This window comes from Pithys albifrons, chromosome 19 (assembly GCF_047495875.1).
Source record: "Pithys albifrons albifrons isolate INPA30051 chromosome 19, PitAlb_v1, whole genome shotgun sequence".
Taxonomy (NCBI): Eukaryota; Metazoa; Chordata; class Aves; order Passeriformes; family Thamnophilidae; genus Pithys; species Pithys albifrons.
In genome coordinates, this window is record NC_092476.1 from 1,534,968 (window position 1) to 1,552,152 (window position 17,185).

Consider the following 17,185-nt stretch of genomic DNA (forward strand, 5'->3'; position numbering starts at 1 on the left):
TGCTGGAGATGCAACCAGAAGTTAAGCTTTTAATAGGAAGAAAATTGCCCTGAGGATTTGTGTGGAGGTGTCACTCTGCTCACTCCTCTCAGCCCCAGCAGGGCCTGGGTTTGGAAACTGTTTTCAGCCCATAGTCCAATAACACTCTCTTAAAGTCAATAACAACATTACAAAGAAGGGCTTAACAGCCTCTAAACCAGACAGAAGTGGTCAGGGAGACAATAAAAAGAAACTGCAAACTTTATTGCTTTACCAACACTTGAAATATTTTAGAACTCTTGTTTTCAGCTTTTCAGCTCCTTTGAGTCTCATTCTCTGAAACACTTGTCCAGAATTGTTTCAGTGAGATTTATTGGACTGTCACTTTTCACACTGCATTTATCAGAGTCATTGGTGAATATGTCTCATATTTCTAAACTCTAACCTGTGTTATCCACACATTTATTTGCATACAGAGAGGTTGTGGGGTCTCCATCCTTGGAGATACTTAAACCTGACTTGGCATCATCCTGAGAAACCAGTTCTGAGTTATCTTGCTTTGAGCTGGTCCATTCCACCCTCACCAGTTCCAGAATTCTGTGGTAAATCAGGGAGAATACTCTCTCTCCTAAATGTCCTCTAGTGATTCTTGAGACCCTTATTTATAAAGAAAGAAAGAACAACAAAAACTCTATTTTTTTATCTTTCCATCTGAACCTGAATATCAGAAAATTGATAATGTTAATACAAAAATGGCTCTTGGTTGATTCATGAAAGACAGTTGGAATAATTCAAGCATATCTGAATTTTTAAACAAGGTATGAGGGAAACTGCTTTAATTATTGCAGTGGGAACACCAAGGTGGTGTAGTGCAAGGCAGGAACTCTTTAACCTGAATGTCAGAATAAATTCTGTCAGGCTGAAATTTATTGGCCTTTAGAATAGTCTCAGGATGGAAAAATTCTGGGACATGGTTTTTATTAAGGAGGGCTTTGCTGTCACTAATACCCTTCCCTGGGCAGAGCTGCACCCCGAGCCCAACCTTGGCACCTTCTGGGGCAGACACAACACACACAGCTCTGCCAGGGCTGCCTGGCACAAGGAAACACTTTCACCCTGATGGCTGAATTTTCTGACTTTTGTGGGTTTCAATCAAATCTCTGAAGTTTCTTGAGCATAGTTGGGTTTGGAGGGTTTTTTGCAGCTCACTGTTAATAATAGGTCAGTCCCAACTTTTCTTGTGGTGGAGGTGCTGACAACATCTGTCTAATCTTACTCTCTGTGGCCTCTTGGAACATTCACTTTTAACACCCACACACAGAAGAGATTTCAAGAAATTTCCTCTGAAGTTTATACAAAGTAAATACATTTTTTTTGCTCTGAAAAGCACTGCACAAAGCAGAGCTTTCTTCATCAATTCATGCTGAAATTTCCTTGCCTGCATTTCAGAGCTCCTGTGCTAACCCAGTAAGGGCTTGAAATCCCACTCTTGTGTTTTACTGAAGGCTTTGTTATTTCATTTTCTTTTTAAAAAGTGACAAAGTGCTGTAGGTTTGCATGGCTTCAAGTTGTTATCTTAATGATTTTTGTGATCCTTTGCTTTCTCACTGCATGGGACACACCTGGAAAAGCCACATTTCTGCCTCTTGTTGTGTCTTCTCCATGAAGACCTGAGTGGCAAACCCAGAGGCTTTGCTTAATTCTGGCTGGGGAGTTGCACCCTGTCCAGATTTTCTCTGCAGTTTGACCTCAAATAACCTTCCTTTTAATGGCTGTATTATCCTTTTTGTTATGTATTTGTTTTTAGAAAAGCAATACAGAAATATAAAGGTAGTTTTTTCTCATAATCTTGGGGTTTTCAAGTAGTTAAACAGAGAAATAAATTTACAACAGGTTTTAATCAGTCCTTTTCCCCTTTCCCAGTGATTCCTGTAACTTCATTTGTAGCACATTTATTGCTACATTAGTCTTGGCCTATTAATGGGGTTGTTTTGAGTTTTTTCCTAGATAACCATGTAATTAATATAGTTCAATGTTTCTCTCCCAGTGAGGAGACCTGGCAAATACAGAGTCTGAGCACTGGTAGTCCCTCCCTGACCTGCCTCTGTGCTGAAGTGCTTTTAGAATTAGACCATATTATGCTGCTCCAGCAGCTTAACCTTAAGCTGGAATATACACATTAAAGCCACGTTTAAGTGCTTTGCTGACTGATGACAGTAAAATTCTGTAAATATGCCTAAAGGATCAGGTTAAGTTATGACTTTCCCCAGTGATGGAAAAGGTGAAACAAGTACAATTCAACAAATGGTGAGTGAATCATGTAAAAGGTCTCCTTTAAAGGTCCTGGACATGGAATCAGGTCCTGGATGTGGAATCAGGTTCCCACTGTTACTAAGCAGAATCTGCTCCTTTCAGCAGCTCAAAAATTTCCCTATCAAGTTTAAATTTCAGCCCAGAATGTAACTGTGGGTGTTTTCCTTCTCAGCAACACCAAGCTGTAAAATATCCTCGTGGCAAAGGAGCCCACCAAGGGCTGTGTGAGCTCCCAGTGCTGCTCTCGGGGCAGGGGCAGCAATTTGGAACATCACAGATGTGCTTTGTTCTCCTGAGCAAACATTTGGGAATATCAGAGTGGAAACCCCTCCCAAACATGTTGTGTTCAGCAATTTTTGTCCTTTCCAGCCTCTCTGTCTTCCTCTGCTCTGCCATTCAGTGCTTGCTGGTGTGGAATGTGGTAATTCCCAATATTCAGCTTGCACAGCAGAGTTTGCCTGGGTCATGTTTGTATCCCAAGCATGAGAACATGCCAACCACGTGCCAGGGGAGGTTTCACCTCTGCTGTTTTTTTTTGCAGGTCATAGCTGAGCTGAAGACAACCATTTCCTCCCTGAGAGAGGAGAGGAGCCACCAGCAGCTCGAGGCGGAGCAGCGGCTGCGAGAGGTTGTGCACAGGTTGGAAGAGGAGAAGCAGCAGCTGATGGCAGATAATGACAGAGAAATCAAGGTAATCTGGGGGTCTCAGGCCCTGATTCTGCTGGTTGGGACAGTGTCATTGAAAGTTCTGCTGTGGCCACAGGAGTGCAGGTGTCACTGATGTCCACTTTGATGCCACTGATGACTTGGGCTCCCTTTCCTCCAGCTGATCCTGGGCATGAAACACTTTGATTTGGTAAATCTTAGCCATCCACTTCAGTCAAATCCTTCCTGTTCTCTTTCTTGGAGTATTGACTCTGATATTTTAGTGTATTTTCAGCACCTTTGCATGGTGTTTCCAGGACATGGAATCATAGAATGGATTGCATTGGAAAAGACCTCTGAGATCATCAAGTCCAACCCTTGATCCAACCCCACTGTGATCACTCTGGCACTCTGTGCCCTGGGCTGGTGATCACAGTGGGGTTGGATCAAGATGTGGTGGATTCTCACTCAGTGCCACATCCATAGAATCACAGAATGGATTGGATTGGAAAAGACCTCTGAGATCATCAAGTCCAACCCTTGGGCCAACTCCAGTCCCTTTACCAGATCATGGCACTCAGTGCCACGGCCAAGCTCAGGTTGAAACCCTCCAGGGATGGGGAATCCACCCCCTCTCTGGGCAGCCCATTCCAATGCCTGAGCACTCTCTCTGCAAAGAATTTCTTTCTGCTCTCCAACTTCAATTTCCCCTGGCAGAGCTTGAGCCCATCGTGCCCCCTTGTCCTATTGCTGAGTGCCTGGGAGAAGAGACCAACCCCCACCTGGCCAGAACTTCCCTTCAGGCAGTTCCAGACAGTGCTGAGGTCACCTCTGAGCCTCCTCTTCTCCAGGCTGAACACCCCCAGCTCCCTCAGCCTCTTGAGAGAATAAAGGTGAGAGTAGGAGTGGTGAGGCAGCAGCTGTGGCTGGGCTGGCACTTTCTCCACTTCCACATTCAAAGCTGCAATGAGGGGAAATGTGTTTTTACCTTCCACTGAAAACCATGTGCAAACTCTGGGCTAAATGTCAGTGGAATCAACTGTGTGTTATTTGTGTTTTTGTTTGCTAGATTGCCACACATTTTGCATCAGAATTGCATTCTCTGGCCTGTTCCAACTCTTGTAGAGTTCTGAATAGTCAGGTTGTTCTTGCTGCTTTGGCCCCTTCATTCAAAGTGCTGCAGAGAATCCCACCTGTGGAAATGAACAGTTTCTAAACACTTTTCCCAATAGTAAAGAGCAGTGGAAAGTTTAACAAACAATCTGCTGAGGCTGACAACAAAAACACCTCATGAAGAATTGTATAGAAGAAGAAAATTACCTTTTTTATTCCTATAGACATTTACTTGTCCCAAAGAATTCCATTATTAAATGTAGAAGCTCATGAAAAAATGAACCACAGTTAAACTTTCTGTGCTAAAAGATACACTGGAAGTTTTTCCACGTTGGAATTGCCTGATGCTGGACTATGGTGCAGTTTGTGTTGTCCTCTCCATTGGAATGACTTACATTACTATCTTTGGTAGTAATTTTTCCTTTCTTACATCAATTTTTTAATAATTAGTATTTTTCTTAAGGAAAACATCTGCCTTTCCTTGTGTGTTTGTTAAGGAACAGAATTTCCTTTCTGAGCATTGTTTAGTCCCTTCTGTCAAACCTGTGACCATAAAAATTTGGCTATAATGGAGTCACCAGAGGCAGGTTTTTTAATCACTTGGCTCTGCAATAGAACACCATTAAATCACATTATTTTGGGGTGCAGGGCAATTTCTGCCACTTAGGAAAACACACTCCTTGTATTTCTCCAGTTCTCCAGTGGCCACCTGGAGCCACAGGAACCCTGGGCCAGTGGGATCATCTCCCACAGTCAGGAATAATCCAAGTTGTGGTGCCTCCTTCAGTTAAACATTTGAAAAACCTTCACCAGCTTTTTTCTCTTCTGGTGCCAATTCTACTGTTGGATTTATGGATTCACTTCAGCTCAGTTACATTGAGTGGAAATAATTCAGCTGTTGGGAACAGCAGTTTGTGAACACTAATGGTTATAGGTTGGGGGAAATCCTTCTCCATGTAAATCAGTTATTAGAAACTTCATTTGGATGTTGTTACCTCACAGTATCATGAAATCCATAAACCCCCAGGGCAATTCTGCAGTTTCTGAGCAGTGTCCCACAGTTTTAGCACTGAGTGTGTTCTGTAAGATTTTGTCAACTTGGGGAAGAAACTGGAGGAGCTGCTTTGCTTGGAGTTCTTGAGCTTTGTTTAGTATCATTAATACTGAGTTTGAAAAAAACATCTTTCTTTGAAACCACTGATTTAATGGAAATTTACTGAAATCCAGATACCCAAACAGAACATTCTTAGGAAGGTAAACTGTGTATTTTTAAGAACCACACATCCTTCTAGACAAGCATATGCAGAAATACTTTGCTTTTTATTAGCCTGAGGCAAAAAAAATGGTTTTGGTGAAAACAGAATCCTGGATGTCCTGGAGATGGGGAATAACATCTAACCCAGGGTAAGCTGAAGACCTTGAGGGATGATTAAAGAAACATTCTGAAAACAAAGCAATTCTTAATATAATGTAAACCTTTGAGAAAACTCAGTGTAGTATAAGCTATTGAAAATACTGTCATTAAAAACCAGGCATTTGCTAAATATAACATTGATTTAAACTAACATTGAGGAACAGATTGCAATTTCCTCTATTGCTATTGGGTGGCTTCCTGTAAGACCTTCCAATTATTATTTCCTTTCAAAGGGAGAAATACATTTTTACAGAAACCAACTGGCTCCCAGAGAAGTTTTGGATTTAGGCAGTGAAGTGATATCCAGATGTGGATGCCTTAATACATGATTCTGATGTTAATTCAAATTCCTGACTCTCTTTGCTGGTTAAAGGTTTCTGAGTTGTTGTTACTGCACAGTTCCATCCATCTCCTTCATCTTCCTATTTTTAAGTACTAGTCAAAAAGAGGAAAGGAAACTTTTAAGAACATTTTGCTGCTTTTGACGACCTGAAAACCCAAAGTGACAACATTTTTTGGCTTCAGGCAGGCTCAGTTTGGGTGAGTTTGAGACCAAGAGTTAAAGGCTTTGGCACTCTGGGTTAGTCTCTGCTTTGTCTGGCCTAAGGGCAACTCAAACTTGTCATCACTCATAAAATTAGGATTAAATTTTGGCTCATCATGTGCCTTTCTCAGAGCTTTAAGGTGTCCCCTCCTGGTGCCCTGGAGTTGCAGTGTCTGGTGGGATGTTCCCAACTTCCCTTTGCTTTTTGGTCCTGGCTGCCCTGGGCACCTGCAGGAACTTTGTGGCTTTGTGGAGATACCTGGAGGTTATTTATGAAATCCCAGCCTTAGTTGTTTGGAGGATTTTTTTTATGGAATCCTTTTGGATTCTGGGATTGAAAGTAGAAAACATTTCCTGGGATTGGAACTGCCAAAACATTTTTCAGAGCATTTGAATGTTGAAGTTCATGGCCAAGTGGGGACTCCACATCAAAAAGTAGATTCTGGAAAGAAATGGATGATGGAGAACATACAGTGACAAAGCCACAATAGAAAAGGGGGAAAATGATGCTTTTTTTGCCAGATGAGCCACATTTGTTGTTTGGTTCCTATTACACATTCTAAGACTCTGTTACATCCCAGAATTAACACCAAAATTTCATTAGTAAAACATGGTTGGAGGATGACATGTTTCAACACTGTGTGTGTCAGCCAGCTTATGATCAGATTAATTCCTCTAATAAATAAGACTTTAAAGATTTCTAGGAAAGAATCTCCTATAATGATGTTCCCCTTTGTGTGAAAAGTTTTGAAACAGTTCTTTTTCTTTGTTATGTTTTAAAATGTTGAGAGGGGGAAAAAAGCCCAAGTGTATTTTATGGCTATAGCAGAACAAAGGAGAAAACTTCTGGTTTTCAGTTGCCTGTGTGGGCACTGAGGATTCTTCACATCCTCACATATTTCTGTTCTAACAGGGCTGTTGTATCTTGGAGGAAAAGGACAATTTCCTCTCTGCAAAGTACTGAGGGTTTTATCAACATGGAGAATTTCCTCCATGCAAACTGTAAAAAATCCTCCGCTGGAGCAGAGCTCAGGTCAGGCCTTGGCTGAGGCTCTGGGTTTTCTTTTATTCTGAAATGCTTTTTCCATGGGGGGTTGACATTGATGTCCCTCAATCTGGGGTGTCCCTCAGACTCTGGGGGGTCCCCCAGCCCACCCTCCTGTGTCCTGCCTGGTTGATTTGCTCAATCTCCCTCCCATCCATGTTTGGTTCCTGCTAAAAGGAACACAAATTGTTTTAAACCTTGGGCTGTTTGAAAGCATTCAGAACATTTCTTGAGGGCACCCAATAGCTTTGTTTCCAGAAAGTTGTTGTCAAAATATACTGAAGATATTTACAAATGTCTCTGGGAGAAAAACTCTTTTTAAAACTTCAGTGAACAAGCTGATTTCACATATTGTTTTATTTTATTATCAAGCATTTTTATTAGCAAATTCCACTTGGAACTAGAAATTCTGGTTTGTATTAAGAGTAAAATCAGAGTTATGGGCACAGTAACTGAGGGACTGCAGCCCTGCAGAGGTGTTTGGTCTTCCAAAGCCACTTCTGGAGCACCAGCCTTGCACTCTGCAGGAGCCACTGTTGGGGTTAGTAAGAAATAATTCTCATTTATTGGTTTAAAAGTCCCAAGCAAAGGCAAATCTCAGTGGTTTAAATGCTTTTATTAGTGATTATTAAGAGAGGAGAGGCCTCAGAGGGCACAAAACCAACACTGACCTGATCCTGCCAAGGAGTTTTGGTCCTGCTTTACAAGTGAGACAGTGGGGGATAAAACCTTGACTTTGTCCCAGCTTTGTGGCAAAGGTGGAAATTAAAACTGTAAGGCCTGTAAGGCTGTGACTTTGTGGAACTGATAGCACAGAAAACATTAATTAGGGGAAAAAAAAACCTTAACAGCTTAGTGAAAATTATAAATTAAAATCTAAAATACAGGGTAAAGTGAAGAGAGAGGTTATTTCAAGGCTTTTTTTTAAGGGAGTCTTGACTTGCTCTGTTCCCCAGGATACACTGAGGCAGGAGAATGAACTGCTGCAACCTCAGCTCCTGTTGAACAGCTGCAGAATAAACCCTGCTCTGTAAGACCCACGTTATTTACATGCTTTTTGAAAATATTCTCCTTTAGTTTTTATTTTAGCTTGGATGGAGGGTTGTTTTTTTTCTTTTTAGCCACCAGTGCCTGTAAAAAGCAGGTCAGCATTTCCCTGCTGGCACTGACTCATGTCTTGTGAGACATCTGGGCAGGCCATGGGCACTGCTGGTGATGGTTCTGTGCCCACAGCCGTGCCAGGGTCTGCCTCTCACCCCCAGCCTTGGAGATGTGTGTGCCACAAAGCTCCCCAGAGGGGCCTCAAATCCTCCTCTCTGCTTTTGGGGCTCAACAGCACCAGGAAAAACCACCTGGGGTGGTGAAATGAAGAACTGGAAGGGACCATCTTGATGTTAAATACGTGGAGTCCTTTTTTAGGGCTCTTTATTTCTTTGTGACTGACTTTGGTCTATAATAACACAAAGAACTCTGCAGTGTCTTTTATTAGGAGGGAATTCCAAGGCACCCACACTTGTACCTGAGCAGACAGTCAAGTTTAGCAGGCAAAGAACATTATCTTGTTCATCATTTCCTTTGTCCTGGTTGATCAGCAGAGGAGTTCATGTCTTCCAAAATAACAGGTCAGTGAAATCTGCCTTCTCCTCCACGTGGGCTCCCAACTCTGGGGCACCTGTTTGGCCACAGCCTTTGCTGGTGTCAGCTGTAGTTTCACCCAAAGTCAGTCTGAGAGAAGAATAAGGGTTTAGCCCTGAGCTTTTCAGCTCTTGCTTATGCTCTGTCTCTTGATTCCATCACATGGTTATATTTAAAAGCCTGTATTGACACATTCATTATAAATGATAATTAAAATAGGCTGATTTTGGTGTTAAGGGTAGGCAGTTATTGATCACAACTGAAATTCTGTTTGTAAAAACTCTGCTCTTCTCAAAATCCCATCTCTCCTGTTGCCACAGCACTGATTTTATTGTCTGAGGCTCAGGACCTTCTCCTCAGAATTGCAGGGTTTCAGCTGCTTGGCCAGCCAGGCAGCCCGAGTGGCTGAGCATCTGCAAGTACTTTAGAATATCTTTGACATGCTTTGTGAGACAAAGAATTGAGTCATCTTTTTTTTCCTGCAGCAAGCTTTGCACTCTGGCATTTTTCTTGACTTTTCATGTCCCAACACATTGAAGAACTTCCCATTGCCAACAGCAAAATCAGACTTACAAGTTTTATAAAAGACTAGAGCTGGTGCCTGCCTCTTCCTCTGAACTGCAGCCCAGATTTATCCACCAGGTTTAAAACTTAGTGGTTTTACTTTTTCCTACGTTGTTGTTGTTGTCCTCAGTGCTTTGTTTTCCCTCCAGAAGGCACTTTGCTGCATGAAGTCCTTTTTATTCCTTTTTATCCCTGGAAGGGACACCACCTGTCTCCAGATTATGGGATTAAAGGTTCTATAAATGCATCATAAAACATAAAGTCACATATAGTTAAACCATCTTTTAATGATGTGGATTACACTAATTTTGCACTGGAAAAAATGGGAAAAAAAATCAAAACCAGCCATAAAATTTGCTGCTTTTAATTGACAAGACAGGAGTAATAACACTGAGAGAGGTCCTGGGTGATCAGAAAGGTGCAGAGAAAACAATCTTATTAGTAAGTGTAAAGTGATGTTGAATAAACCCACACAGCTTGCAAAGAAGGGCAATGTGTGTAACTGTGGAATAAGAAAATGGAAATTAGCTGTTTCAAGGCTGCTGGGATGCTGAGAGTTTACTGCTGCTTTTCAGAGATGTTTTACTCTGCAAAGAGCACAGGAATTTTTCTGTGGAGGAGAAAGTGGTGCTTAAAAAGGCAGAGCTGGGGAGATACCCAGCAAATAGGTGGCAGAGTGCCTGGGAGGAAGAGTCTGTGCTCCAAACTCCGAGGCTTTACTGGAGAGGGAAAAAAAGATAAAGATAAAACCAAGTGTGTAATGTCATCCAAAGACAGGGCATCTGTAAAACAGCCTGTGCACAGGGCTGTGGAGGCTTTCCAAGGGCTGTGCTTTGTTGCAGATCCAGGGAGTTCCTGGAACACAGCCCTCCTTCCCTGCTCCTGGAACAGCCTTTTCTGCCGCACCGTGGAGGTGGAAACACAATCTGTGGGAACCAACAAAGGGGAAAACAGCCCCTTCAAAGCCAGCCCTGCACAGGCCACGGGCACTCAGGGCTCTGCACCAGAGGGTTCACAGCCTGGCACCGCAGCACCCGTGGCAGGGCTTGGCAAACTCACTGGGGACGTGGAGCTGCTCTGTTATCAACACCTCCTTCTCTCACATGTCCTCCTGGTGGAGTGGCTCAGCCCAGGTTGATCCCACTGTGCCTGCACAGCTTCCAGGGTTTGTGTCAAGGGGTTTTTTTGTGTTTCAGAGCTGTGTGTTCTGTAACAGTTGCTTTTGGGTCTGTGCTAATGGTGGTGCAGGGATGTCAGCAGGAGAGTCACTGAGGAGTTCAGCTTTCTGCATTAAAACTCTCCTGCCAAAAGGAGTGTTGACTTTAGAAATCTTCAGATTCCATTTACAACTTTCTGCTGGCTCTCCAGCCTTGTGTGTAACTGAACCTCAAGAAGATCAAATATCAGAGTGTTTTTTAAGAAGTGACTGGCTAACTCTTTTGAATGGCAGATCACGGGGAAAGAGGAATATCTTTGTTAAACTTCCCATTTTCATAATAGTTGGCCTTTTCTTAAGAGTAACAAGAGAAACCTGGTGAATGTGATACCAGGGCATGGTAACTATTTACCAATATTTAAAGCAAAATATGGAGTGTTCAGGGTTTTTAAAAGGCATTGCCTTCATTTTCTGTAACTGGAGTGGTTTTTCCATGCAAAATGAAAACACCTATTGTTTTCTTAGCATTCAAAGATTAGTTCCAAAGAGCTGCTGAAGGAAAGCAGCCAAAGCTGCCATATTTCTGCCTCTTCCTTGAGTCAATGGAGTTGGGAAGAAAAGAACTTTCCAAGTTTCAGAGCTGTACTTGAAAAGGAGAGGAGTGTGGGTGACTTTGTATGTGCAGGGGCTCAGGTGGCACAGTCAGTGCAGGAGCTGCCCAGGGGAGCAGAGGCTCCTTCTCAGCAAACCTGCAGGGGGAACAGCCCCAAGCACACAGCAAAGGGACAAGTCTGGGTAAAGTTGGGCTTCAGTTGGCTAAAACTTGGTTGTAATAATGCCAAGGTCATGGGTTCAGTCCCCTGTGTGGGCCATTGACTTGAGCTGGACTCGCTGATCCTTGTGGGTCCCTTCCAGCTCAGAATAGTCTGGGATTCTGTGATCTCTCTAAGTGGCACCACTCAGGTGTTTGGGAGCTCCAGCTCAGGCTCTCTCTCAGTGAGTGCTCAGCAGAAGGGACTTTTTCATCTCTGGATCATGTGAAAGGTTAAACCTACAAATGCTGTGTCACCAACTCTGACCTGGCAGGTCCCTGAGACAAACCTCTCCCCTTTCCTCCCAGCATCAACCTCCCCTTTGTGCCCAGCTAGAAACTGTGAGATGCAGCTCTCAGCCAGTTTCTTTTTCTAGAGGAACGAGATTGTTTTAACTGAGGGTTATTATCAGCCAGTCCTTGTGGTTTGATGTGGATTCAAAGTGAGGCTTAAGGAATGTGTGGGCACCAATAGAATAACCTCAGCGAGTTCTGGGTGCCTCCATCCTCAGGGAAGGGGGTCTGACTTCCCTTCAGTGGAAATTCTGTGTGCTATTGGCAGCCAAAAGAGCCCAAGAGTCCAGAAACAGAAAAAGCCTATTCTGTGCATCACACTCTGCTTCTTTTCCCATTGCAGTCTGCACAGGGAATGTTTTCTGTTAGCACACCTTGTTGCTTTGCAGCTCAGGCAACCTGTCCCTGTGCTCATACAGTACATGTGTATATATAAAGATGGTCAATTAGATTAATTTGATTGCAAATTGATTCTTGTAGCCTTTAGCACATGGATGCTGCATTTGCTGTGCACACCCTCCCTCTGGCAGGGCAGGGTGAGGTGCCTTTCCTGGGAGGAGTTTATTGCTGCTGGTTTAGGCACCCTCATGTTGATTCTCATCATTCATGAACAGCATTTTATACAGTAAATATTTGATTTGTTGACCCTTGAAAATATGCATAAAGAAGACTGAGGACTTACAGGGAAGACTGAACCTCAAGGCTGGAGCTTTTCCTGAAGTGTTGCTGTGAAGGCATCAGCAGTTTTGTGTCTTTGGCCTCTTCAGGCAGCCTGACTGTTTTATGGAGCAAAGAGAGTTCACCTGTTTTCCTCTTCAGGGGTCTGTCTATGAAATTTATTCCCAGGAAACTGAAATAAGTGTTGCCTACAGGATAAAATTTAGGACTTTAAATGAACTTCTTGGCAACATCCCCTTCAAAAGTGCCAGATAACAGAGGGCTGGAAGAGCAGCAAAGCTGGAATGAGTCAAGCACATCCAAACCTTACTCCTCCAACACAACCACTTTTTAACTTCTTCTGTTGCTAAAACTGTCTCTGCTTATTTTTGGTTCAAGCTTTCACAGCACTGAAGTCCATAACTTCAATTAAATCAATAGGATTATTAATTTTTCTCCAGCACACGTGAATCTAATCCCTGATACAGCACAAAGAATTACCTGCAGTGGTGTTGGAAGTGCCTTCACCAGCCTGGACAACCAACTGGGAGACCCAAAATTTGTGTTCCTGATGTTGAATATGTCTCCTGCCTGTGGCACCTCAGGAGAAATACATCCTCAGTGAAAACCCCAGATTGCCAATTATGAAGAATTCATTAAGATTTGCTGAAGTTCAAAGCAAAGAGACCAGTTCCTCACAGGTCAGGGCAGCTCTTCTAATGGCTCCTGCTTTGCCTCCAGCTGCAGCTCATCTCCAGAACCTGTTTATTTTTCTGCCAGGGCTGTTGGCAGGTGAATAGAGTCACATCAGATCACCTCACTTGTATTTGATGCTGGAAACCTCTGCCCTGAATGTGCCATTTTCCTGGCCCAGCATGGCATGAGATCATGGATTTCAAACCAGTCTGTGTTGGCCTTAGAAGACAAAACATGCAATGCCCCGTTCACTTCCCTCTTGAGATCTGCCAGGAAGTCCCAGCTCAGTTGTGCCCTGGGGTTTGCTCTCTCAGAATTTACACCATCCCAGAGGAATAATCCCTGGTGTGGGGAGGAAGCAGAGCATCACTCATCCTGTCCTGAAAACAAATCAGAGCATTTCTGAAACAAAAAGGAGTCAATACAAGTTCTTCTAGAACCAGATCAGGGGAAAACAAAACAGTCCCTTTTCCAGGGAAATAATTAGTTAGGGCATGTCAGCACCTAAACTTCATGCAGATATCCTGTGGTTTGGGAAAGCACAGCATTTATGCACTTGCCAAGTGGGCAGCAGTGCTAGTGCAGAATTCAGAGACTCACAGAATCATTAAGGTTGGAAAATACCTCTAAGATCATTGAGCCCAACCATCCAGGCTCCTGGGAGCCACTGTCCCTGGAGCACAACTTTCATTGCAATGGAAGGTTGTTCTCTCTCTCTGTTAAAATTGTTGCAAAGACATTAAATCCTAAAGTGCTGTAACATTTTTCTTTCTATTTTCTACACAAGTGCCCAGGGACTTCCATGAGTTCCCACCTGTGGTCCAGCTTGGCCTTTTCATTCCTCCCTTCTCACCCTGTGCCCACCTGCACCCCCGGGATCTGAGCTGGAGGAGACCCAGGGGAAGGACTGAGGACAGGATGATGCCCACAGGAGTGTCCAACCTGCTGCTCCCACAGCACAGCCTCGGGCACTCTCCCTGCTCTGCTCCCTGCCAGGTCTGTTGGGTGAGAAAGGGTGGAAGTACCAACAAGAGAACTGAAGATGAAGAGTGAGCTTGTTTGCTTCCTGAGAAACCTTGGAGTGGCAGGATGGACCTGGATAAGTAAAAATCCAAACGTTGGATCCCTGCAGGAACAGCTGCACCCCTGGGCCAAGCCAGAGCTCTGCAGGAGGCTGGAAGGAGGAATTGGAGATGTGTGTTGACCCTCTCTGGTCTCAGAGAAAATCCTGTATATGCTGTGTTTAAATTCCTCTTATTCTGGTTTCTAATGTTAATAGCAGTCATTTTCTTTCCAGTCTTGCACTTGTAATTCAGCAAAGCAAGGCAGCAATTACTGAAGGCTGTTTAACAATTTGAATCATATCAGTGGATTTTGTCTCTCTGGAAACACCTTTGACCACAGCTGTGCTCTGAGCTCATACCTGGTGTTTTGCTTTCTTCCTCCTCCCACAGTAACACATCACTTACTGTCTGTGTCAGCCTGAAAACCACTGCATGGAAATGCAAATCCCCTCTGGTGTTGCTGTGCCCTCCTTTGCCAGCCCTTGTGTCCCTCTCTGAGCCCTCCTGGTGGGTGTCAGGAGGTTCCTGTCCCTTCTCCATCTGCTGTTTCCAAACCTGCCTCAGCGGAGGACAAGCTGATTTGTGCTTCCTTACCATGGCCTGAGATTGGATTAATACAACTTTCCCAATACCAGAGCTCTTCGTTCCTTCCCACTGTGTCATGGAGAGTTTTTCCTGCAGTTTGTGTCTCAGTGGTGATAAGGGAAAGGTTTTGACACACATGAAGTGTCTGCCAAGCTCTGCCCCTTGCACTGTGTGAGGTGGGGGAGAAACACTCCTTTGGAGCTGCACAAATGAGAAACTGGTGGCACTTGAGAACCAGATCTGTTTTCTGTTATTTTTCATGGTTTTGCATCTTAAAAATGTCATCCATATAAGAGTATTTGGAGCTATTTACATGTAGGAAAAAAAGAGAAAATGAGAAGAGCCTGCCTTCTTTTGAGATGTGCAAACAGGTTCCTGAAGCAGAAAGGCACTAATTGGGTTATTTTGTTTCTTCAGAGCATTTTGGATGATGGTTGAAGTGTGTTATGGCTATCCAGGTTTGACATTGGTCATTCAAAACCTGAGACCTCTAGAAGATAAACTGCTAAAGGAGAATAGAAGTGCCCACCCTGGGTCTGTCTGTGCCCTCTGGGACGTGGCACCTGCTAAAAGATGCCCAGGAAAGAGCAGAACAGGCTGAAGATTCAGGGACATTTCCTCCATATAATTTCCCATTCTCCAGCAAGGTTCAGCTGAGGGACTTGTTCCTGGTTTTAATAGTCTTTGAGGGCTTTTTATGCTGTGGATCTTTGTGTTGCTCTCTGAGTCCTTGTGATGGGCTGAGGCAAAGCATTCCCACTGTGCAGTGTCTGGGCTTGGTGTGCTTTTTGGGGGTGTTTTCACTGCCTTGTTGTGACCTGGGGGAGTTCCTTGGAATTAAAGGCAGGGGGATATCTTGGGGATGCTGGTTGGATTCACAAGTTACTCAGCAAAATTTGTGCTGTGTGGGACTGAGTTCCCCTCCTGCCTGTGCATTTTCATGTAGACTTTTCTGCCACAGCAGCAAGATCCACTCACTGAATCAGCAGAGCCTTTCAGCTCAAAACTGGGTCAAAATAGACTTAACAAAACAAAAAAAAAATAAAATTGGAACTCCATTGAAAGCAGATCTGCTTTGTCCCAACTGTGATGAGAGCTCTTGACATCCCACTAAAACTGGATCTGAGACACAGCAATGGCCTTGGTGAGCCATTTCCCCCCTTATCCCCTTCCCAGTTTGCTTGGGAATCAGTGGCACCTGATTTCTCACCTGTGTTGGTGATTTATCAGTGCCAGGAGGTCAGTGCTGTTGGTTTCCAGTGCAGGCAGTTGCTGCTGCAGGGGGTGTTCCCCCCAGGAACCTCTCCCAGGAATCCTTGGAGGGGCCAGACCTGCTGGAAGTTTGTCCAACATCCTTCTCTCCTCAGAGGTGCAACAGGTGGGGCTTTAATGTTTATCCAATTGCTTTTAAGGGAAGCATAGACAATAAACTAGACAAATTCTGATTTTTTTTATTGATGATTCCAGTCCAGCTATAAATATTACATTAGAGCTGAAGAATTAGGGTGGTGAGTACTCCCAGAAATGAGTTCTGCAGGAATTAGAATAAAATATTTTGAATAAAAAGCTGAGAGAAACATTTAAATAGGTCATGGAGCCTGACATTGTTCCTTGCTATATGAGTACATGCCTGTCTATCTAAAATACTCTGTACTAGTTTTCTAGAGCTCTAAAATGGAAAGGAAAACTTTTGAAGAAGCTGAAACAGATCTTACCCATGTCTAATTTTCCAAAAAAAAAAGAACTTAAAGGATTTTAGGACTGTTTAGAAACATTGGCATTATGACAGCAGGAACCTCTGTCATAACATCATATGATTAACGAGATCAGAAACGTTCTGGGATGTTCTGATCAGTTCTGTTAATGCCTCTTTGAAAAAGCAGAAAGCTAATGCTCTGTAAAATAGATACTTGAAAAACAGTTTTGGTTTTCCTCAGGCAAGTGAGATTAGAGTTTCGTAATCTGTTTGACCAGCTGCAGAGGACGTTCTGTTTCATTGGGGCTGTTTTAAGTAAATGAGCTTCATCTCAACATGATTAAAAAAAAGAAAAAGAATCAAGCTTCAAAAATGCTCAGTTTTCACACATACTTTTAAATAGGAGCAACTGCATTGTCATGTCTTGTTGCAGATGTAATTGGGTTGGAGGTCATTAAAGACTTTGCATAGAAGAATTTCCAAGTTTCCAACTGTGCGTCCTCCCCTGTCAAGAATCTTCCCATTTTTGGCTTCCAGACATAATTTGAGCAGCTCTTGCTTTGCTGCCTCTCCCATCTCCCAAGTGCTGGGTGTGCAGCACTGGGGAGTCAAGCTCACTCTTGTTCAGTTCAAACAGCAGTGGTTTGCCTTGGGAGTTAATGGGCTTGATTAAGGTTACCTTGAAAGGTAGAGACACATTATTAGATTTCTTTTTGTGTTATTTTCTGTGATGGGAGGATTCCAGCAGTCCTGAGCACAAAAGAGACAGTTTTTCTTCCCTTCTTGCTGTGAATCAGATTAGGCTGTTTATTGATTAGAAATACCTGAGCCTTTCATATTTCTGTTGGAAAAGAGCACAGTAAAAGAAGAAGCTTTGTAAAACCTCTTAATATTTCCAGGTCTTTGTGCCTCTGGGACCAGGAAGGCATTTTCAGGAGACATTTGTGGAGCCCCAGGGGTGTGCTGGCACCTCT

General features: G+C 43.4%; 1 protein-coding gene across 6 annotated transcripts in view; it reads left to right on the forward strand.

Moving 5' to 3' along the window:
* CEP112 (centrosomal protein 112) overlaps positions 1–17,185 on the forward strand; it is a 185,118-nt gene that overhangs the window by 112,424 nt on the left and 55,509 nt on the right. For all 6 annotated transcript variants that reach the window (XR_011699438.1, XM_071574015.1, XM_071574014.1 and 3 more), the window contains one exon: positions 2,834–2,983. Coding sequence is in view for 5 of the 6 variants with exons in the window: in XM_071574015.1 (XP_071430116.1) it covers positions 2,834–2,983 (150 nt within the window). In the remaining variant the exon portion in view is untranslated. The remainder of the gene's footprint in view (positions 1–2,833; positions 2,984–17,185) is intronic.